We start from the raw sequence: 22,701 nt of genomic DNA on the forward strand, positions 1-22,701 counted from the left end.
TAGACGTATCCTAAGGGACCAAAACACTTGGAAATCCATTTTGAATGTGAAAAGAGAAACCTGACTGATTCTCTCTCTCTCCCCTCACAAGTAAATTCCCATTCTAATAAACCTAGACTGTAAGCTCAGGGCAGGGACAGTTGTCTTGTATTTGCAGTCAAAAGTGCCATGAAAATGTAGAAGAATTAATAAATACATTGGATGATTCAGAAACCACCACCAGAAGGCTTTCCCCCCTTGATTCTGAGCAGCAATGAATCCGGTTGTGTCTGGTGAACCATTCCTAACACAGGCTCTTTGGGATCAGGGAAGGGGTTGACTTCTTTGGCCATAGCAGACTTAAACCGATTCACTATGTGTCAGTGACGTGAAACAGAGTTTCCAGTTAGATCTCGTTCTGTTCATTCAGGTCATTGGTTAAGCTATCGTACTCGCTGGAGCGCGGTGACATGCCCAGGTACTGCTTCAAGAACTCGCTAAATCTCTTCTGGTTGTTCCACTTCCGGGCTGACTTCCTGACCCCGATGAAGCCCCCGTACCGCTTCTGCACCCCCTGCCCGGTGGGCTCCAGCACCTGCCTGTAACTGTACTTTCCTTTGAGGAAGCCACCAAGCCGCTTGGAAATATCCTTGGGCTGCTCTTGGAAGTCACCCAGCGGGGTCTCACTCCCATTGCTGACACCCTTGTCTACCTCCCGCTGGTGGATCAGGCTGCTCACCTTGGAAACTCTCTTCTCACCTTCCACTTTGCTAAGATCCACCACTTTGGTGAGGTCATTGAAGTGCTTCCGGCTGCCTCTGAACAGGCCACTGTCTTCCATCTCTAATGGCTGGTAGGAATCTTCTTCCAGGCTGTCAGTGCTCACCTGTATGGATGACTTCCCAGCCACTTTGGTGCAAAGCTCCCAGGTAGTACTCGAAAAGGCCTTCCCTTCGCACTCCATGATGCAGACCTGCAGAGAGGAACAAAACAAGGAGGCTTTCAATCGGCCATGCAACCTTTTCTCCAGCAAGTGGAAGTAACCTCCTGCAGGACACTAGCACAAGGTCTGTGCTCTGCTTCAAGCCCAACTTAAGCCCTCAGTGACAATTGCTCACCAACGTGAGCTTCTGTAACCTCCTGGGTGTGGTGTTCTGTTCCATCTAGTGGTACTGAGACCACTTAGAAAAAGAGAGAGAGATTAATGAGTCTGCTCTACAGCCTTAGCTAACAGCCATATGGCTTTTAGCTCATGCAGTAGAGGCTCATGCATTTAGCAGAGGTCCCAGGTTCGATCCCGCCCACCGGGACTGGGGTTTGTTAGTGTTACAAGTTAGGGCTCATCTAGGATTTCAACTGGGAAGTCTCTGAAGCTTGGGACGCGCTTCCTCAGCTAGGAGAAGTGTAACCCACACACCTGCTGGGTGTGGTGTTCTGTTCCATCTAGTGGTACTGAGACCACTTAGAAAAAGAGAGAGAGATTAATGAGTCTGCTCTACAGCCTTAACTAACAGCCATATGGCTTTTAGCTCATTCAGTAGAAGCTCATGCATTTAGCTTCAGAGGTCCCAGGTGTGATCCCACCCGCAGACAGCCAGGGTCTGTTGGTGTTACACTTGGGTTTCCCAAGCTGGCTGTTTGTTAGCCAACAAGTAATAGCTGTAGACCATTGTACAGATCTGGCAAAGACCTCAGAGTCTTTCCAGGATTCTGCCTAAACTGCTAGGGAACCAGTAATCCCAAGATGTTTGAAAAGGGCTGCACAGAATAAGGATTAATTGAAGCAAGTAATTATGCTAATTCCCAGGCCTGCAGGCAGAGCTAATTTTGGTATGCATGGAGTTCTGCACATCAGAGGAATGGCATGACTTTGCTTTTCTAGCTGGGATGCCAATGACATAGTGTTGCTTTTTTGACCTAGGCAACTAGTTACATTTTGGGATAATAGGGTGACCAGATATCTGAATTTTATAGGGACAGTCCCGATATTTGGGAGTTTGTCTTATGTAGGCACCTATTATCCCCCAGCCCCTGTCTTTCACACTTGCTATCTAGTCACCCTAGGTAATGGGGATGTTCTAGCTGGAAGTAGAAATTGATGGAATCTGGTCTTTAGCTTTGATACAATCTTGTTTATTTACAAGGAGTGAACAAGGACCTGCTTCCCCAAACGCAGTAGGAACCACGAACAAAAGCAGCTGCACACTCTCTAGCCTTTTCCAGGGTCACACTGTGTTCACTGACTACTGCTGGGCTTTCTTGCCTCCCCCGCCGCCTCTCTTTCTTTGTTCTGTCTCTCAATTTCTGTGTGTTCTGCCTACACATGAACACCCCCCCTACAACCAATACTCAGCAAAACCCTTCCACCCACTCAGTCAAAGAGCCCCTGGGTGGGCTCTCTTAGGCCTTAGTTAAGGGGCCACACCCGAAACGCTTCACAGCTATTTTAAGTGAAGGGTCAATTCGCACATCAGTTTCAATGAGGTTTTTATTTCACCCATCACAAGGTTTAATCCAGTTCATAACAGCAGCATTAAAATACAGAGTGTGTGCGTTAAATGCACCCTTCTGCTGGAGGACATTTTGAAACAAATCTTTTGTTTCAGCCTCGTGGCAAAATACATTCCCATCAGCCACAGCTGTAGAAGGTTGTGCAGAGCCCCCCGCTGAGGGGGCTAGATACCATTCATGCTCATCCCAACTGTCCGATTACAGCAGCCTGTAAAATGCCCGCAACTGTGTAATGCTGAGGTTATAATACTGCACAGCAGCCCCTCTGATCTGCAGAATGGTATTTAATTAGCTTTTTGTAAGTGACTAAAAGATCTATGGGGAAAGCAGTTGTGCTCACAATGGGGCTATCTAGCCAGCCCTGTAATCCTGTCACTGAAGCATGTTTGGAAATTGTATAGTTAACACCCTTCCATGTTTTTCCTTCCTTTCTCTGCTTTGGCTGCTTGGCAGCACTGAACTGTCTGTGCAGAGGATTCACAGACAATATTCAAACCTGATGTTGGAATTATCATACTGCATCCATCGTAATAGTACCTGGGTAATAGTATCTGGGCACCTTTTACAGCCCAGCAGGCATCCCTTTAGACACTGTAGACACAAAGCTAGATTTTCTTCTGGGTTATGCTGGTACAAAGCCAGAGTAACTCCACTGACTTGCATCGGGTGAACTAGTCTACCCAAAATCAGAACTAACTAGCCTGAAATGATCCTTTTTTGAGCTTTGGAACTGCTCCCTCTCCCTTAGCTTTCATTTGTTTAAAAACCTTCTGGTCTCTGGTTCTGGCATCCCCACTATGAAATACACATGTGGGATGCTGTTCTCACCATATGTCTGACTTAACATTACTGGTTATCTTTACAATAACAAGTCTGACCCTGAGAGGCTTCCACCCCAAATATAGGAGAGTTGAGAGATTCCAATAGGTCGAGTAAGTATCTGAACTTATGGGTTCTCAGACACTGTCTCACTGTGTGATCTTGAGCAAGTCACTTTGCCATATGTCTGTTTGCTCATCCATCAGCTTGGAATGATAATACTTGCCTATCCGGGGGCAGCTAATGCTTGTAAAGCACTATAGATTCCCTTGGGTTGAAAAGAGCCACAGAAATGCAATGCCTTTTAGAAGTGCACAATGTATTAATTATCCAAACTGATCTTCAAGACCGTTCACTTCACCCCCATTTCGCAAGGCCTTATCTGTACATCCTCAGTCTGACTACTGGGGAAGCAGACAGCAACTGCTTCAAAAAACAATATCCACTCATTGGTGAAAATGATTCACGTTTCCCTTTGAAGTTTGTGCTTCTGTTCCACTCTCCCTCTGCTTATTACCGCTCTGTCCTTAATCCAGGCATCATCTGCATGCTTCCTCCTTTTATCAGACCTAGTTCTCCCCAGGCTAGGATGCGGATCAAACAATGGGCCATGTGGCCACAGCTTTTGCTATTAGTCATGGTTAGTAAGCCTCATGTTGATGACTAAACCAGCCAACGGGGAAAACTGGTTCAGAGAGAAATAGTATTTTTTTGTTATCTTCAGAAAGAAACCAATTTGGTCCTCACCAAAGTTCCTTGTATGACGCAGGCTGGGCCCAAATGACACACTGGTTGCAGCAACAGATCAATCAAACTAAATGATGTGTAAAAAGAAAAGAAGTACTTGTGGCACCTTAGAGACTAGCCAATTTATTTGAGCATAAGCTTTCATGAGCTACAGCTCACTTCAACGGATGCATTCAGTGGAAAATACAGTGGGGAGATTTATATACACAGAGAACATGAAACAATGGGTGTTATCATACACACTGTAAGGAGAGTGATTACTTAAGATGAGCTAATACCAGCAGGAGAGCGGGGGGGAGGGAACGCCACTAGCCGTCACCTTCAGCCCCCAACTAAAACCTCTCCAACGCATCATCAAGGATCTACAACCTATCCTGAAGGACGACCCATCACTCTCACAGATCTTGGGAGACAGGCCAGTCCTTGCCTACAGACAGCCCCCCAACCTGAAGCAAATACTTACCAGCAACCACACAACAGAACCACTAACCCAGGAACCTATCCTTGTAACAAAGCCCATTGCCAACTGTGTTCACATATCTATTCAGGGGACACCATCATAGGGCCTAATCACATCAGCCACACTATCAGAGGCTCGTTCATCTGCACATCTACCAATGTGCTATATGCCATCATGTGCCAGCGATGCCCCTCTGCCATGTACATTGGTCAAACTGGACAGTCTCTACGTAAAAAAATAAATGGACACAAATCAGATGTCAAGAATTATAACATTCATAAACCAGTCGGAGAACACTTCAATCTCTCTGGTCACTCGATTACAGACCTAAAAGTTGCAATATTACAACAAAAAGACTTCAAAAACAGACTCCAACAAGAGACTGCTGAATTGGAATTTAATTTGCAAACTGGATACAATTAACTCAGGCTTGAATAGAGACTGGGAGTGGATGGGTCATTACACAAAGTAAAACTATTTCCCCATGTTTATTCCACCCCCACCCCCACCCCACTGTTCCTCAGACATTCTTGTCAACTGCTGGAAATGGCCCACCTTGATTATCGCTACAAAAGGTTTTCTTTCCCCCCTGCTCTCCTGCTGGTATTAGCTCATCTTAAGTGATCACTCTCCTTACAGTGTGTATGATAACACCCATTGTTTCATGTTCTCTATGTATATAAATCTCCCCACTGTATTTTCCACTGAATGCATCCGATGAAGTGAGCTGTAGCTCACGAAAGCTTATGCTCAAATAAATTGGCTAGTCTCTAAGGTGCCACAAGTACTCCTTTTCTTTTTGCGAATACAGACTAACATGGCTGCTACTCTGAAACCTAAACAATGTGTGTAGACTCTGCTAGTTTGGGGGCTCCAGAGATGTAGCTCGCACAGGGAACAGGGCCGCACAGAGACTATCTACCTGGGCTGGGGAGTGGACACACCAGAAGTGTGATTGACAACCTGGGTTTCCCCTGGGAGGTACTGTCAGAGGGACTGCATGACCAGAGCAAGAGAGACCCAGAAGAGAAGGGGGGGGGTGATTGTTAACCTCCACCACCACATGGAGAGGGACCCGTTTTCTGACTGTCCCAGTCAGAGGGCCTGAGTCTACCTCAGATCCCCAGAGAGCCCATGGGCTACTCCCCACACTGGAAGCCAGGAGTCAGCCGGGCCTTGATTCGACTGGGACATCAACCAGCTGCATGCAGAAGCTGCCTGCAGCTCAGACAGTGATACCTATCTGCCCCTCAGACAGCTCTCTTGATCAGGCTGCGGATGGCCTTTGGGGAGAGGTGAGGTTCTCTCCTAATACTGCTGGGAATAATTAAGAAAGGGATAGATAATAGGATAGAAAATATCATGTTGCCTCTATATAAATCCATGGTATGCCCACATCTTGAATACTATGCGCAGATGTGGTCGCCCCATCTCAAAAAAGAAATATTGAAATTGGAAAAGGTTCAGAAAAGGGCAGCAAAAACTGATTAGGGGTGTGGAACGGCTTCTGTATGAGGACAGATAAATAAATCTGGGACTTTTCAGCTTGGAAAAGAGACTGCTAAGGGGAGATATGATTGAGGTCTATAAAATCATGACTGGTGTAGAAAAAGTAGATAAGGAAGTGTTGTTTACTACTTCTCATAACATAAGAACTAGGGGTCACCAAATGAAATTAATAGGCAGCAGGTTTAAAACAAATAAAAGGAAGTATTTCTTCACAGAATGCACAGTCAACCTGTGGAACTCCTTGCCAGAGGATGATGTGAAGGCCAAGACCATAACAGCATTCACAAAAATTCATGGAAGATAGGTCCATCAATGGCTATTAGCCAGGATGGACAGGCATGATGTCCCTAGCCTCTGTTTGCCAAAAGCTGGGAATGAGCAACAGGGGATGGATCACTTGATGATTTACCTGTTCTGTTCATTCTCTCTGGGGCACCTGGCACTGGCCACTATCAGAAGACAGGGTACTGGGCTAGATGGACCTTTGGTCTGACTCAGTATGGCCGTTCTTATGTTCTTATGTACTGGTATCGTGGTGGGTTTTTACTTGGTGTTGTAAAATTGCTTGCAGCTTTTAGTCACCATCCCTAGCTCCGTCTCCTGTCCCTTTCTCCTCCCTTAATGATCCCCTTTCCTGTTCCAGGGCGTAAACTGTTGTTATTTTTGATGTGGTTTAGATTTGCTATGTTAGTTTTTATCTAAGAGGTCATGGGGTATTAGCCCTGTGTATGCCTGCCTTTAGGTGGGGGCACCTGTCACCTGGACCCAGAGCCCATGGGTCCTAAGGGGAAGGGAGAGGGTCTGAGAGTAACCAAGGCGGGTGGAATCAGGGACTACACCACCTTTACAGATTGGGGCCCTCTAGGAGGGAACTACCCTTAGAAACCATAGGTGTAGTGTGACTTCTATATTTGTGGGGGGGAGGGGGGAGCAGCTGCAGTCAGGCCAGTGGGGCTGCGTTTGCGGGTCAGGGGGGTGGAATTCTGTGCCTGCCAGTGCCCTGCCAAACCACACCCATGTTAGAAACCAGTAGGTATATTAATTATGTAGCTCATGGGCCTGTCTTACCAAAGTCCAGGGGTGTCTGGACCTGGAGTCTTGGTTGTGACCATCTTTTTTGTATATCTAATAATGGGGAGAACACCTTACATTAAAACAGAGGGCTCTGGGAGTATGGAATGCTATTCTCAGCACTCCTGGTAAGATCTATCCTGAGTTGTGAATGCTCTCTTCAGAGGTAAGTATAGACCTGTTGGTGAACTGTATGCCACTTTCATTGTAACTCCTATGTGGTGGTATGCTTTTACTCTGGTCCATGTGGCATTTCTATAGCATCTTGCTTCTGGGGAACCCAAAGTGCTTTACAAACACAGTAAAGGCTCACCCTTGTTATATTGGCATTATGAAAAGGGGGCAGCCTGTCCATACAGTAGTTAGTTGCAGCCAGCTTCTGTTATAAAATCCTATTTTTAACACCCTACAGCTTTGGTTTGGAAAATTCCTTTAAACTAAAAAGTGCCACATTTAGTCTGAAACAACGGAGGACTGTTTCTGCAAAGTTTGAAGAAAATCAGTCTAAGTGACTGACTGGTCAATAAATACCTAGATTTGAAAAAAAATGGTCTAACATTCCTTTGTCTCCTTCTAGTGCAGACTGATTACTACACTATCCCTTCAAACTTTTTATAGTCACCTCTCCTTGCAAGCCCAGGCACTAGCTGTGTTTGAAGAAATTAGATCATTAATAAGTTTGCTTGCTTACAGTGTTTTTGTGAGGGATAGTTTGGGGCTCAGTCCTCTGGCAAAAAATGCCCTTGACATGAATGTCAACAGACTTCATTGGTAGTAGGATTTGGAACCAATAGAACCAAATATTTGGAACCAAATAGAATACCATTTATTTAAATATTTGATGTTTTCTACATTTTCAAATATATTGATTTCAATTACAACACAGAATACAAAGTATACAGTATTCACTTTATGTTTATTTTTATCACAAATTTTTGTTCTGTAAAAACAAAAGAAATAGTATTTTTCAATTCACCTCATACAAGTACTGTAATGCAATTTTTTTATCATGAAAGTTGAACTTACAAATGTAGAATTATGTACAAAAAATAACTGCATTCAAAAATAAAACAATGTAAAACTTTAGCGCCTACAAGTCCACTCAGTCCTACTTCTTATTCAGCCAGTCACTCAGACAAACAAGTGCAGGAGATAATGCTGCCCGCTTCTTGCTTACAGTGTCACCTGGAAGTGAGAACAGATATTTGCATGGCACTGTTGTAGCCGGCATTGCAAGATATTTATGTGCCAGATGCACTAAAGATTCATATGTTAGGTTGGATATTAGGAAAAACTTTTTCACTAGGAGGGTGGTGAAACACTGGAATGCGTTACCTAGGGAGGTGGTGGAATCTCCTTCCATAGAAGTTTTTAAGGTCAGGCTTGACAAAGCCCTGGCTGGGATGATTTAGTTGGGGATTGGTCCTGCTTTGAGCAGGGGCTTGGACTAGATGACCTCCTGAGGTCTCTTCCAACCCTGATATTCTAAGGTTCTATAAAAAGAAAAGGAGTACTTGTGGCACCTTAGAGAGGTACTCCTTTTCTTTTTGCGAATACAGACTAACACGGCTGCTACTCTGAAATCTAAGATTCTTCATCTTCAACCACCATTTCAGAGGATATGCGTCATGCTGATGACAGGTTCTGCTCAATAATGATCCAAAGCAGTGCAGACCGATGCATGTTCATTTTCATCATCTGAGTCAGATGCCACCAGTAGAAAGTTGATTTTCTTTTTTGATGGCTCGGGTTCTGTAGTTTCTGCATCGGAGTGTTGCTCTTTTAACACTTCTGAAAGCATGCTCCACACCTCGTTCCTCTCAGATTTTGGAAGGTACTTCAGATTCTTAAACCTTAGAGTGCTATAGCTATCTTTAGAAATCTCACATTGGTACCTTCTTTGCGTTTTGTCAAATATGCTGTGAAAGTGTTCTTAAAATGAACAACATGTGCTGGGTCATCATCTGAGACTGCTATAACATGAAATATATGGCAGAATGCAGGTAAAACAGCAGGAGACATACTACTCTCACCTAAGGAGTTCAGCAAAATGTAATTAACGCATTATTGTTTTAACGAGTGTCATCAGCATGGAAGCATGTCCTCTGGAACAATGGCTGAAGCATGAAGAGGCATATGAATCTTTAGCACATTTGGCACGTAAATATCTTGCGATGCCAGCTACAACAGTGCCATGTGAACGCCTGTTCTCTCTTTCAGGTGACATTGTAAATAAGAAGCCGGCAGTATTATCTCCCGTAAACGTAAACAAACTTGTTTGTCTTAGCAATTGGCTGAATAAGAAGTAGGACTGAGTGGACTTGTAGGCTCTGAAGTTTTACATTGTTTTGTTTTTGCAGTTATGTAACAAAAAATATTGACATTTGTAAGTTGCACTTTCACAATAAAAAGATTGCATTATGGTACCTATATGAAGTGAATTGAAAAATACTATTTCTTTTGTTTATCATTTTTACAGTGCAAATAATAATATAAAGTGAGCACTGTACACTTTGTATTCTGTGTTGTAATTGAAATCAATATAATTGAAAATGTAGAAAAACATCAAAAAATAGTTAATAAATTTCAATTACTATTCTATTGTTTACTAGCACAATTAAAACTGCGATTAATCACAATTAATTTAAAATAATTTAGAAGAAGAATTAAGTCTTCTTTTCCTTTTTTTTTTTTTTTTGAAATGTTTGGGAAGTGTTTAACATTTGTACCTTCTCTCTACTCACTGAAATCACATTGCACCGCACTTTGCACTGTGGTAGATTCAAACACACTGGCTCAAGTTAGAGTACCTTATCCAGTTAGAGCTACAGAGGAATTTTAGGCACAATGGGAAGTTAGTCAAGACGTTAGGGTTGATGCCCCCAGCTTTAGTGGCCTTTGTTCTGTAGCTCATCCATAAGACAGCACTGCTAGTAGTTAGTGCTGCTTGTCCTCACGCATTAACATAGCACTGACTCAAAGGAAAGAGCATCGTCATTTCCACGTCCTACAGCAGCGAGATTTCCTTTGGAGGTCTCCTAGCCAGCCCCTCTTAGTTTATACTGTCTGGCCAGCTCACAGCCCCAAATGTTATGGCCACAGGAAGTTGTCCCACCGTCGCCTAGGACTGCAGCCTTTCCCTGTCTTTTGCTTTAAACCTGACCATGCAGCGCACACACTGCGGACAGCAAGCAGAGCATTACTTCCCCACAAAGATCATGCTAACGGTCCATTTAACAAGTCAGCTGAAAGACACTATCAACTGTGTCTCCCCGTACTGTGCCACCGCTTCACTTCCAAGCCAGTGAGCAGAAATAGAGGTCCTGAATGCTATTGATTGAGCTGATGGGTGCAGGGAGGGGGAATGACATCTGTCTCTCCTTCCCCCACCCTGCTGCCCCCAGACTATTCTCTGTCAGAATGAGAGCAGGTGCAATTTTTAATGCTTCGTTTCCAATAAAAGATAATGAAACTCCTTTGTTGCCACTCAAGCGTACTTGCAAATGGGTTTCCACTTGCCGTTTAGGCACTGATCTGTGTCTACATTAGGAACATTACATGCTAGACATGGCTTCCTCAGGAGGATTCAATGGAGCTCTAATGGAGCGAGAGGCCCTCGTTGTCAGGGTTCTCCTCTCTCTCTTTAACTTGTGCCTTCCAGGGCACACAGGCACCTACTGATTAAGGCTGACACAGTGACACTGCCAGGGGTTGCAATGGGGGTGGGAGATAAGGGTTGGGACTGTCCGAATGAATGTTACATGCCAGATCCACTTCCCTACTCCCAGTTTCTAACACCCCTTTGTTTTTAATTTCCCAGAGCCATAATGGTAGATCCTGAGCTGTGAATAGCGCCCCATTGATTTACACCAGGTGTGGGTCTGGCTCAGAGTGAACTAGACTGAACAGCTCATCTACATTTGCTCCACAGAGTTTCTCCCCCCAGTCCTTTACACCTCACCCCAAATTCCTGCCCCCACTGACAGCAAGTTGATATGATGACAAAGGACTTGAGGTCATGCCCATAACTTTGCAGGATCTGAAGCTGGCTAGGGCATCATTAAGAAGTCTTAACCAGCCAGCCAATTAGGTCACAACACTGAAAAACTACTCCTACATTTTCAAAGTGTCGAGTGGGGCTTCACCTGTCCATGAGACTGAATGAGAATTAGTTGGCTGATGCTTAGAAAATGTAGGCATCCCATATCAGGTTTCAGTATAACGTTCTCACTGTCAAAACCAAATCTTCTTTCTAAGTCTACTGTGCCTATCACTGTGGAATCTGAGCCTCCCTGATTCAAGTCATCCTCTGCTTGTGTCTCAGTGTCACACACTGGCCCACCACCCGCCAGTCATCTCCTCTCATGAAGCAATTATTTCCAATGCCACTAGTCACCTACATTTTACTGGTCATTGTTGCTGGTGGCTGCATGCCAGCTATCATTCATATCCGTCCTGCCACACTCTCAAGTGGAACAAGAAACTTAGCTCCTTGCAGGGCAAATCAAGTCTGTCATAATGTAAAATGCTCTTCTTCGGTGCTCAACTTGCATCTGGCTTGAGACAAAATGTGAGATTGTACTGGACACCACGCAGTGTCCCAGAATCACGAGCTAGCAGGAAATCTGAGCTCTCGCCTACATCTCACTTCCCTTCATCTTGCCTGGAAATATTCCCAACATGGCCAACTCTCAGTACTCAATGGGCATAAGATCTAACTACCTGTCATCCTTGCTATTAAACTCTGTTTCTTTAGGGCAACCACGCACTAACCTTAATGGCCTTTAAGGCTAAGGAGACAGTCCTCACTATTAGTGCACCAGCAAAAAGTGTAGCTGAGAGACTGGACAGAACCAGATCCTCTCGAAAACAGAATATGTCTATATTCCTCAGGGAAAAGCCTAATCTCGCTTACACCAGATGACTCCTTTGACTTCAGTAGTTATGTCCAAGTGTGACTGAGAGCTGAATCTGACCTGTCACTCTACAGAACTGGTAGCCTGGATCAGTTTCCCCAATTCCTATAAAAGGGAGCTTCAACTATGTGCTCGGTGCTGCACGAGCCACAGCAATAAGGAGCGCTGCCTGACGAGCTTATGGATAAGCTGTTTACTGACAGAGAGAAGACCTGATATGCTGGGGAAAGCAGAGATGGGAAGAACTGAGCATGCTTCAAGCTTCAGCCTTTTGAGGTAGTTCTGTGAAAAAATGGTGGAGTGGGGGCTAGAGCCAGTGATGGGAAAATAATTTTTTGCAATAAAAAAAGGAACTGGAGGGACTTTGCTCTAACTTTCAAGAGGAAAAAAATAAATCTTTGAGTCTTGAATCTTAGCCTGAGCTGGGAACGTGTCAGAAATCTGAGCATATGATAATGGGGGTTTATAGTAGCTGATTCGCAAATTATTGCTATTAATACAGAAAGGGAGAGCAACCTCCTGGGCAGACTATGGTCCTGATCCTGTTTCCCTTTAAATCATTGGTCCTATATTAATAACTATGATAAGTGAGCAACAGGATCATAGGAACAGCCTTGCTTTATCACCTTCTAGTTCTTATTTACTTCCCCATGCAATCCATTCTTTTGTACTCATTTGCCACCCTCCCTCCTGCTCCAAATACCCGTTCGCTTAGCTGCCTGCCAGGGGCCACTCATGACGCCAGCTGCTAACGCGGATTCTTCCAGTGCATGCATTCGTTCATCATCCCTAGTGATTGCCTGGGCTACTGAGCCAGAAAGTGACCATCTGCACAATCCCTCGCTGCGAGGCCATCACATCGCTGCTCCCAAGCACAGCAGCAGCAAGAGCTCACAGAAGCCTTCTCCCTTCTGCTGTGCCCTTGAAGGGCTGTTGAAGGTGCAGCATGTTATGGCAGGGATTAGTCATAGTGCTGAAGCACAGAGACCACGGGAGAGCGCAGCATGGAATGGTGATGGGTGTTCAAAACTAACCGTAATGATGCATCAGCTGTGTTAACTGTCTGTTGTCCTTTACAGGGAAATTGGGGGTGGGGAGTCAAGAGCTGTAGAGGTTCCAAAAAGCTCCTCTCACAGACCAAGTCAGCCAGCAGGAGTGACTTCATTAAAGTGCTACAGTGGTGCAACTGTGCAAATGTAGCATTTTAAATGTAGACTTGCCCTCAGAATGAATCCAGGGCTTGGTGTAGAATATAAACCAGTACCTTCCTAGGACCAAGTCATTTGCACTGCATGTCCTGTGCATGGTTACAAGGTAGAGCGTACAGGAGGAGGTAACTCTAACTGGGGGACTGTTGTGCTCAAGGTTCTCAACTGGGGGGCATCAAACTTTAGGGGAGTGCAGTGAACCAGGTCAATTTTGAGTTAGTGGTGTTGAGACCTGGCACAGAATTCAGGTTGCACTTCTCAAACTAGGCACTCTAATGACTTCAGCTCTGCTCCTGCAGCTATGCCCTGAGTGTAGGGAACTCAGCCCACCTTATCCATCCACAACAAAGAGTTCCATTTGTCAGTGAAAAAAACAATCCTAATCATACAGTGGCTGAGCTACTTCACAACCGTCTTTAAAGCCATACATAGCACACACCAAAACATTTTACAAATTGTTAATTAGACACAGAAGGCAGTAATTCCCCACACCTTATTAAGAGCCTGATCTTTCAAGGTGCTGAGGATACTCAATACAAATACATTAGAAGCAAGAGAAAGACCAAGGACAGAGTAGGCCTGTTACTCAGTGAGGGGGGAAAAACAATAACAGAAAATATGGAAATGGTAGAGGTGCTAAATGACTTTTTTGTTTGTTTTCACCAAAAAGGTTCATAACGATTGGATGTCTAACATAGTGAATGCCGGTGAAAATGAGGTAGGATCCGAGACTAAAATAGGGAAAGAATAAGTTAAAAATTACTTAGATAAGTTAGATGTCTTCAAGTCACCAGGGCCTCATGAAATACACCCTAGAATACTCAAGGAGCTGCTGACTGAGGAGATATGTGAGCCATCTTCAAAAAGTCATGGAAGATGAGTGAGATTCCAGAGGACTTGGAAAAGGGCAAATATAGAGCTAATCTATAAAAAGGGGAATAAGAACAACCCTGGGGAATTACAGACCAGTCATCTTAACTTCAGTATCTGGATAGATAATGGAGCAAATAATTAAGTAATCAATTTGCAAACATAAGAACAGCATAGTAGGTCTGACCAAAGGTCCAGCTAGCCCAGTATCCTGTCTTCTGACAGTGGCCAATGCGAGGTGCTTCAGAGGAAATGAACAGAACAGGTAATCATCAAGTGATCCATCCCCTGTTGCCCATTCCCAGCTTCTGGCAAACAGAAGCTAGGGACACCATCCCGGACCATTCTGGCTAATAGCCAATATCCTCCGTGAATTTATCTAGTTCTTTTTTGAACCCTGTTATAGTCTTGGCTTTCACAACATCCTGTGGCAAAGAGTTCCACAGGTTGACTGAGCGTTGTGTGAAGAAATACTTCCTTTTGTTTGTTTTAAACCTGCTGCCTATTAATTTCATTTGGTGACCCCTAGTTCTTGTGTTATGAGAAGGAGTAAATTCCTTATTTACTTTCTCCACATCAGTCCACACCTAGAAGTTTATAAGATGATAGGTAATAGTTGCATGGATTTGTCAAGAACAAATCATGTTAAACCAATCTAATAGCTTTCTTTGTCAGAGTAACAAGTCTCGTGGATGGGGGGAAGCAGCACATGTGTATATCTTGGCTTCAGTAAGGCTTTTTATATTGTCTCGCATGATCGTCTCATAAACAAACTAGGGAAATACAAGCTAGATGGAGCTACTATAAGATGGGTGCATAACTGGTTGGAAAATCGTTCCCTGAGAATAGTTATCAGTGGTTCACAATCAAGCTGGAAGGGCCTATCAAGTGGGGGTCCCACAGGAATCAGTTGTTGGTCCGGTTCTGTTCGATATCTTCATCAATGATTTAGATAATGGCATAGAGCAGGGGTTCCCAAACAGGGGGTCCTGACCCCTCAGGAGGTCACAAGGTGGTTACATGGGGATCGCAAGCTGTCAACTCCTTGGGACTGACAGCTCCCAGCCTCCATTAAATTAAATTACCCCTCCCATTTTTAATGGATCAGCGGGGGTCACACTCAGAGGCTTGCTGTGTGAAAGGGGTCACCAATACAAAAAGTTTGAAAACCACTGGCACAGAGAGTACACTTATAAAGTTTGTGGACAATACCAAGCTGGGAGGGATTGCAAGTGTTTTGGATAGGATTAAAATTCAAAATGATCTGGACAAACTGGAGAAATGGTCTGAAGTCAGTAAGATGAAATTCAGTAAGGACAAATGCAAAGTACTCAACTTCGGAAGGAACAATAATTTGCACATGTACAAAATGGGAAATGACTGCCTAGGAAGGAGTACTGCAGAAAGGGATCTGGGGGTCATAGTGGATCACTGCTGCAAAAAAAGCGAACATCCTGCTGGGATGTATTAGCAGGTATGTTGTAAGCAAGACATGAGCAGTAATTCTTCTGCTCGCCTTAGCATTGATTAGGCCTCAATGGGAGTATTGTGTTGAGTTCTGGATGCCACATTTCAGGAAAGATGTGGACAAATTGGAGAAAGTCCCGAAAAGAGCAACGAAAATGATTAAAGGTTTAGAAAACATGACCTTTGAGGGAAGTTTGAAAAAAGGTGGGTTTGTTTAGTCTGGAGAAGAGAAGACTGAAAGGGGACATAAAAGTTTTAAACTACATAAAAAGTTGTTACAAGGAGGAGGGAGGAAAGTTCTCATTGACCTCTGAGGATAGGACAAGAAGCAATGGGCTTGAAGTGCAGCCAGGGTGGTTTAGGTTGGACGTTAGGAAAAACTTCCTGTCAGGATAATTAAGCACTGGAATAAATTGCAGAGGGAGGTTGTGGAATCTCTATCATTGGAGATTTTTAAGAGCAGGTTAGACAAACACCTGTCAGGGATGGTCTAGATAATACCTACTCCCACCATGAGCGCAGGGGACTGGACTAGATGATCTCTCAAGGTCCCTTCCAGTCCTATGATTCAGCTGGTGCTCAGCATAACCTGATGAATCAGGTGGCCAGCTCTCCAAGTGTCATTAGACACATGGCTAATATGTCTCTGTATGCAAACTTTATTTGGTTAGATCATGAAGGTAGAGCACTTGTATGAAAAAGGAAAAGGTTGCCGTGGTGTCAAAGCAGCACATTTACTACCAGAGCCATGTATGAGACGTTAGAAAGCTAATATCCTGAAACACACAATTTCAAGACTGGACGTGTGAATAAGATAAGCTGGCATCTCTCTGGGGGCAGAGTTAGGGTAGTTTGGGTGCCTTGTCTGAGGAGTACATGGTTATGTAGCGGTATCATTTTTGCTATTGGAAAAAGGGACGGGGCTCTAAGTTTAAAAAAAAATTTCTATGGTGGAGTGTGATTCAGACAAGATTAAGGACCCCTGCTTTAGTACAGCGGTTCTCAAACTATGGGGCGGGCCTCCCAAGAGAGGCACAGGAATGTGTTACGGGAACCACGAGCTGTGTGCCTTTCTTTTTTTTTTTTTTAAAAGAGCTCCAGCTGTCAGCTCCGATGGTGGGGCTTGTGCACACCCGGGTTCTCCTCCTCCCCGCCCTCTGCAGGAATCCCTCACTGGGAGGCAGCCCAGACTCAGGATCTCCTCCCCTGCCAATCCCTCACCTGGTCAGCCCCAGGATGGCAGCAGCAGTGCAGAAGTAAGGGTGGCAATGGGGCGCTAAGTCTGCTGTGAAAAGTGATATTGACAAATATCACTTTTCACATTGCCACCCTTCTGTGCTGCAGCTGGCAGAGCACTGCCTTCAGAGCTGGGCACCCAACCAGCAGCCGCTGCTCTCCGCTCTGCCTTCAGAGCTGGGTGGTGATATATGTTCTTGGGGAGGGGGCATAAATGACTACAGACACAAAGAAGAGGGGCCTGATCAAATAAGTTTGAGAACAACTGCTCTAGTAGATTGAGTGATAGGATGAGTAACAACAAGTGAAGAGCTATAAATGTAATTAAGTCAAATTCTCATTACGCTCCTGACAAACTGGAGTAACTCCATTGACATCAGTGGGTCATTTGGATTTACACTACGTGACTAAGGAGAGGGATCAATTACCAGTACGGGACTGAGTACTTCTGAGCATGTCCTGTGTGAACTTGATGTCTCTAGACGTCTGAGCAGATTCAGACTGAGCTGAATGCTCATGTAGTTGATCCAAGCGCTGTGCCCTGTAGTCTCTGAGCATCTTCCAGGTGGTAGCGCTCTTTCTACAAGATGGTAAATTATTTATATGTGCTGCCCCTCTGAGAGCTGTTAAGCTGTGTGAGGTATTAAATATCCTGTTGCTGCTCTCCAGGTCTAAAAGAGTGCAGACTGAAAAACGCAACTGTTATTCCATGTTTTTTTAAGCAGGAGAATAGAGAGGAAGACTAGTTTTGTGGTGAAGGCCTTGGGGGAGGGATTGGGAGATAAGGGTTGCGTCATTTGCTCTGCCACAGAATCTTTGTGGCTTTGGGCAAGTTACTTAATCTCTGTTCCTTATCTATAGAATGGGGACAAAGACGTTTCCTTTGTCTGTATATATTTAGGCTGCAAACTCTTTGGGATAGTCCCTGCCCTGAAGAACTCACTATCTAAATCGACAGGCACTTGTGCAATAGGCGTTGATCTTCACTGCGGCCTCTTGGTGCTACTGGAATGCACTGCACACAATAATTCTCTCATTTAGAGAACTGTAAAATCCATATATGTTAAAAGACAATCCATGTGCAGTTTATGGTGAGTCTTCTCCTGGCAAACAGAGCCAGCCAGCTCAGAGGGTATGTCTACACTGCAAAGAAAAACCCACAGTACCAAGTCTCAGAGCCCAGGTCAAGTGACTGGGGGTTGTGGGGCTTGTGCTGTGGGGCTAAAAATACTAGTGTAGATGCTCCAATTTGAGCTGGAACCCGGGCTTCAAGTCCCACCCCACTGGGGGGATTTCAGAGCCTAGGCTGCAGCCAAAGTGGGAACTTCTATACTGTTATTTTTAGCCCAGAGCACAAGTCAATTGACTTGGGCTCTGAGACTCAGCGCCGTGGGTTTTAATTTGCAATGTAGGCATACCCAGAGAAGTGCAGTGCATTCCCTACTGTCCCAACCATCTCCTCCCTCTCCCCCTGCATTTCCAGGTTGGCACTGGCCAGAATCACACTTACAAAACATAAGCCTAACACAAAGATTTGGAAGATCCATGTTTGGTTCCAAAATCACTGGGCTGGGTGATGTGGCAGCACCATGATCAGCTGATGTCTTGGTTGGCTGTAGCTAGGCAATTACACTGTGCTCATCACCATAGTATCTGGTAATCATCATCTAAGCATTATTATCCCCATTCTACAATTGGGGAAACATGGGCACAGAGAATAATTTGTCCAAGGTCACTTGGCAAGTTAATGGCAGAGCTAGGATGGGAGTGCAAGACTTTTGAGTCCTAGGGTAGTGCCCTAACCATTGGGCCATATTGCTTCCCACTCCTGCAGATAACGGGTGCACTGAGGGTCCCTAGAAGAACCCCCCACAATAGGAATTAACTTCTTCAGCACATTTATAGGAGGTTTGCTGATGCAGAAGGTGCCTCCTGCAGGCCAAGTCTGGCCCATCTGCTGCAGGGTGATGGATCCTGCAGGGCATTCAGTGCAGAAGATGCATCCTGTGAAATGTACCCAAGTGACTCAGGACTTGTCACCATGACAAACTCAAGTAAAACACCGTGATGTACTGTCTTGGGCTTGTTAAGAAATAGAAAGGGGGAGGGGAAATCAATACATACCAAGGAGAAAAGAACAATAGGGAAAGAGAGGCGCCTACCAACGCTGTCACAGAGGATCAATAGAGAGGAAAAGAAAGCATTATGAACTGTGAAAAAGTACTGGCCAGAGTCTTTAATGGCTCTCATCCCTGTGTGCTCTTTAATCAAGTGCTGAAGGCAAGTCTCATTTTCCTGCACAACAGGCTAGAAAGATCGGAGCAGTGATAACCAAGGAATGAGAAGATACTGATCTAGACACCCAAACTTCCCTAGGGAAGCTAGGGCCTGATCCGGAGAGTGGTCAGCAAGTGCACCTCCTACTGACTTCCATGGGAGATGCAGCTACTCATCACCTCTCGGGATCAGGCCCTTCATTTCCATCATAGCTTAGGGAGGATAGAAATGTCCTCTTTCCTATCCTTCCAGTCCTGCTCTGCCCCTCTCCACATGTGTGATCTGCATCAGGAGATGCTCTGAACTAAGTAATGCTCATTAATCAGTTTACATGTTGAATCAGATCAGAACGTCGCCTTGTATCGGCACAGTGAGCCTCGCTGGTCTTAACAAAGACAGTTTTCATTTGTACGTGTAAGGCTGAGTCCTGAGGGACAAACAGCTGGCAACAGGGATGAGTTGTTGCGACAAGTTAGAGTGGGAGTGACTCAGGAGACTAGCAAAGCTTAGCATGGTTTCTGAAAATGTGTCTAAAGACTAGATTATAAAGTTACGCGCCAGCTCCCAAAGCTCATGTCTGTTGGGGTCGGGGAGTCAGGTCTGACATGCTGATTCATTCCTTTCCAATTAAAAGTTTCCATTCTGAATGCACTTACTGCTAGCTTGACAGCCCTGGAGTTTGAAGTCCTCTTGTTATCCCCAGAACATTTAAAACAGGAGGAGTGATCATGTCAGCTTCCTCCTTCTCCATGCCTCAACCTTGCCCAGGAGGAGAGACCACTTCTGGGAGTCAGATGGCCACACACCCTCCATGGACCATGCAGTTGTTGGTGTCTGTGTTGAGAATGCTGAGAAAGGGGACTAGCTATTGTCCATTATGTTAGGGGTACCTGGGTGCTGGAAAGGGGGTGTAAAGACACCAAGAGTGTTTCACAGAGGCCACCAAACAGGCAGCAGCTGCTTTTGATTATTACCAACCCAGGCTGGATTCAGCCAGAGGTGTTTGTTTTTGTGTGTGTGTCTTCAACGCACTATTTTACATGTAAAACAGAGGATGAGACTTAAAATCCTTCAGAGTAATATTCATGCATGAAACTATAATGTGGCCAACGCCTTTATTCTAAATGGTGGTTTGCATTAGCAGTGGCTGAGCTTCCGAAAGGGTACAGAGGTTCAGATGAACATCCAAAAGTTTGGCTTACATTACTGAGACTGTAAGCTCTTTGGGGCAGGGACTGTCTCTTTATTCTAGGTTTGTACAGCACCTTGCCAAGGGGTGCTGGTTTATGACTGGGGCTTCTAGGCATCCCAGTAATACAAATAATGAAGAATAATCTAGACATTTTGGATTTAAACAGCTGAGGCTGGAAATCACATGAGAACTGCTTTTCTCTGAGTATTTAGCACTTTCCCTTCTAGCTGCAGTGCACAGGGTTGTATGAAAGAAACAGAATAGGGATGGCAAAGTTCGCCCAAACCCAACTGGAACTGAGGAGGACGTGTGGGGAGTTCTGCTCCCTTGAGCCTGGTAGAAGAGGGATATTTCTCCCTTGGCTTTTAGCTGTGTATCCCCACACCGCCCTTATTGTAACCCTTGTCCAGCCCTAGCTTGGAGTGGGAAGGCAGATTGCACTCTAAAATTGATATGAATAATTGCTCTTCAGAGCCCAACCGGCCAGAGTGGTCCCTGTTAAGCAATGGGAGTGGCTGAGCAGCCTTCCTGCACAACCCCTTACTGCCACTGATGCAGGAAGCAGGAGACTGGATGGAATCTAAACAGTTGTATGGATAAGAGCACTAACCACAGCCAATCTGCATTCAGCAGTATGATTCATTTGGCCTAATCTGTCATCATCATGTGCCCAGATTAGTGTGACCAACTTTGTAAATCCTTTTCCTGACACTTCAATCAGTACCAGGAGGCATCTAAAGCCAGCCCTGAACATGAGTATGTAAGCAGAGTCAGGATGAGCTCCACCCTGACATCTGGTGGTGAGGTGTGGCAAGTTGTGGAAAAGAACTTCAGGGGCCAATCTCATTTGCATAGGCATACCCACCCCACCTAGAATGAGGCCATAGCTGCCCAAATGGTCACTTTGGCTGCTGTGGGATCCTCAGTGTCTTTGTTATTGGGGCAGGAAGAATAAATTGTTATGACCCTGATTATGGGAATCAAGGACAGTGGAACTGCACTTGGCCTTTTGTTATGATGGAGGGACTCGCCATCAACTAAGTAGCACTCGCTAGGCAAGGGACATGGGTTCCAATTCTCTGTGAATTGGGAGAGGTTGGGGACAGGTATTAATATTTGGTGGTATGGGCTCTCTGGTGGGGGGCCTTACATGTTAATTTCACTTTCTTCTCTTTCCGCTGTGGAATATCAGAGCTAATTTTGATTCTATTAGGAGTCTAGTTACAGGCTGCTGAGCTGAGCTCACTTTGGGCTAATGGTGCACCAGCACTGAGGCTCCCCTACGACAAGCTGCAATCACAAAAGAGCTAAACTGACTAAGAGCTGAAATCACTGAGTGTTGTGTTAAGTAGTGGGGGAGCCTGAAGATATATGGGGGAGCAGTTTGTGGGATGGCGAGCAGAGCAGTTTGTCAGATGCCTAGAGCAGCTCATGGGGCGGCTGGCAGAGCGGAGCCCCATGGAGAGTTGGGGCCATCCGCTTTGGACCGCATAAAGTGCCCCTTAATTCCCCCCCACCCCTGCAATCTCCACCCAGGTTGGGAGGTAAAACTCTGCAGATAAACTTTTGAACTCTGGGGCTGCCCTGACCAGGGACAGACTTTTGGGTCGTTGGACTTTTGGGACTTTGGGTGATTTTGGGTTGGTGGACTCAAGAACCAAAGGGAAAAGACACCCGCCAATTTGCTTGGGGTGGGTTTTTTTTGCTCATGGGTTGTGTTATGAATCCTGTTGGTGGTGTTTCTCCGACATAATGCCACATTGTTTCTCTCTGTTATTAAAAGGCTTTTTGCTACACTCAGACTATGTGCTTGCGAGAGGGGAAGTATGGCCTCTTGGAGGCGCCCAGTGGGGGTGGTATATATTTGTCACTGGGTAGGGGCTCGAGCCGGTTTTGTATTGTGTTATTGGAATGGATCCCCCAGATACTGAACCCGGCCCTTGTTGCTGCCAGCTCTGACAGGCAGAAGGGTTACATGAGTGTTTGTGGATCAGGACTCGCAGTGCAGCAGGTATCCTAGCAGACTGTGTCAGTGTGAAGTCAGAGACACAGTAAAGCTGGTGCATTAGATCCCCCAGCTCTGCCACCCCAACCTTGTGATGAGGGGGTGGGGGTTACTTCAGGCCCTTTATCCACCTCTTCCAGTGTAAATACAAATCCTTGGAAATTCTTCCTCTGCACAGGACACCAAGTAATAGAAGCTACCGTTACCCATACAGATGGGCATTCTATCAGCCACTTCCCACTGATTATTAATATGCACCAGACGGGAATCAAATCCTGACTCTCCTTGAGCCCAGCTGTAACTCCCTAGGCAAACTGCAAACCCTTCTCCTGGGTGCAGTTACTGAGACCTGTTTTTTATGAGCTGGGCTTTTCCGCTCCTTTGCCTGGTGCATTCTGTGGTACCTCTTGTGAGCCATAAACTTCAACAGAAAT

At 45.2% G+C, this 22,701-nt stretch overlaps 1 protein-coding gene across 1 annotated transcript in view; it reads right to left on the minus strand.

Annotated features, from left to right (window-relative positions):
* Positions 1-240: 240 nt before the first annotated feature.
* The window catches only part of PNOC (prepronociceptin), a 42,734-nt gene continuing 20,273 nt past the window's right edge, over positions 241-22,701 (minus strand). Inside the window, exon 3 of the mRNA XM_073335074.1 lies at positions 241-952. Coding sequence (XP_073191175.1) covers positions 386-952 — 567 coding nt within the window. The 3' untranslated portion in view covers positions 241-385. The remainder of the gene's footprint in view (positions 953-22,701) is intronic.

This window comes from Lepidochelys kempii, chromosome 3, assembly GCF_965140265.1.
Source record: "Lepidochelys kempii isolate rLepKem1 chromosome 3, rLepKem1.hap2, whole genome shotgun sequence".
Lineage (NCBI taxonomy): Eukaryota > Metazoa > Chordata > Testudines > Cheloniidae > Lepidochelys > Lepidochelys kempii.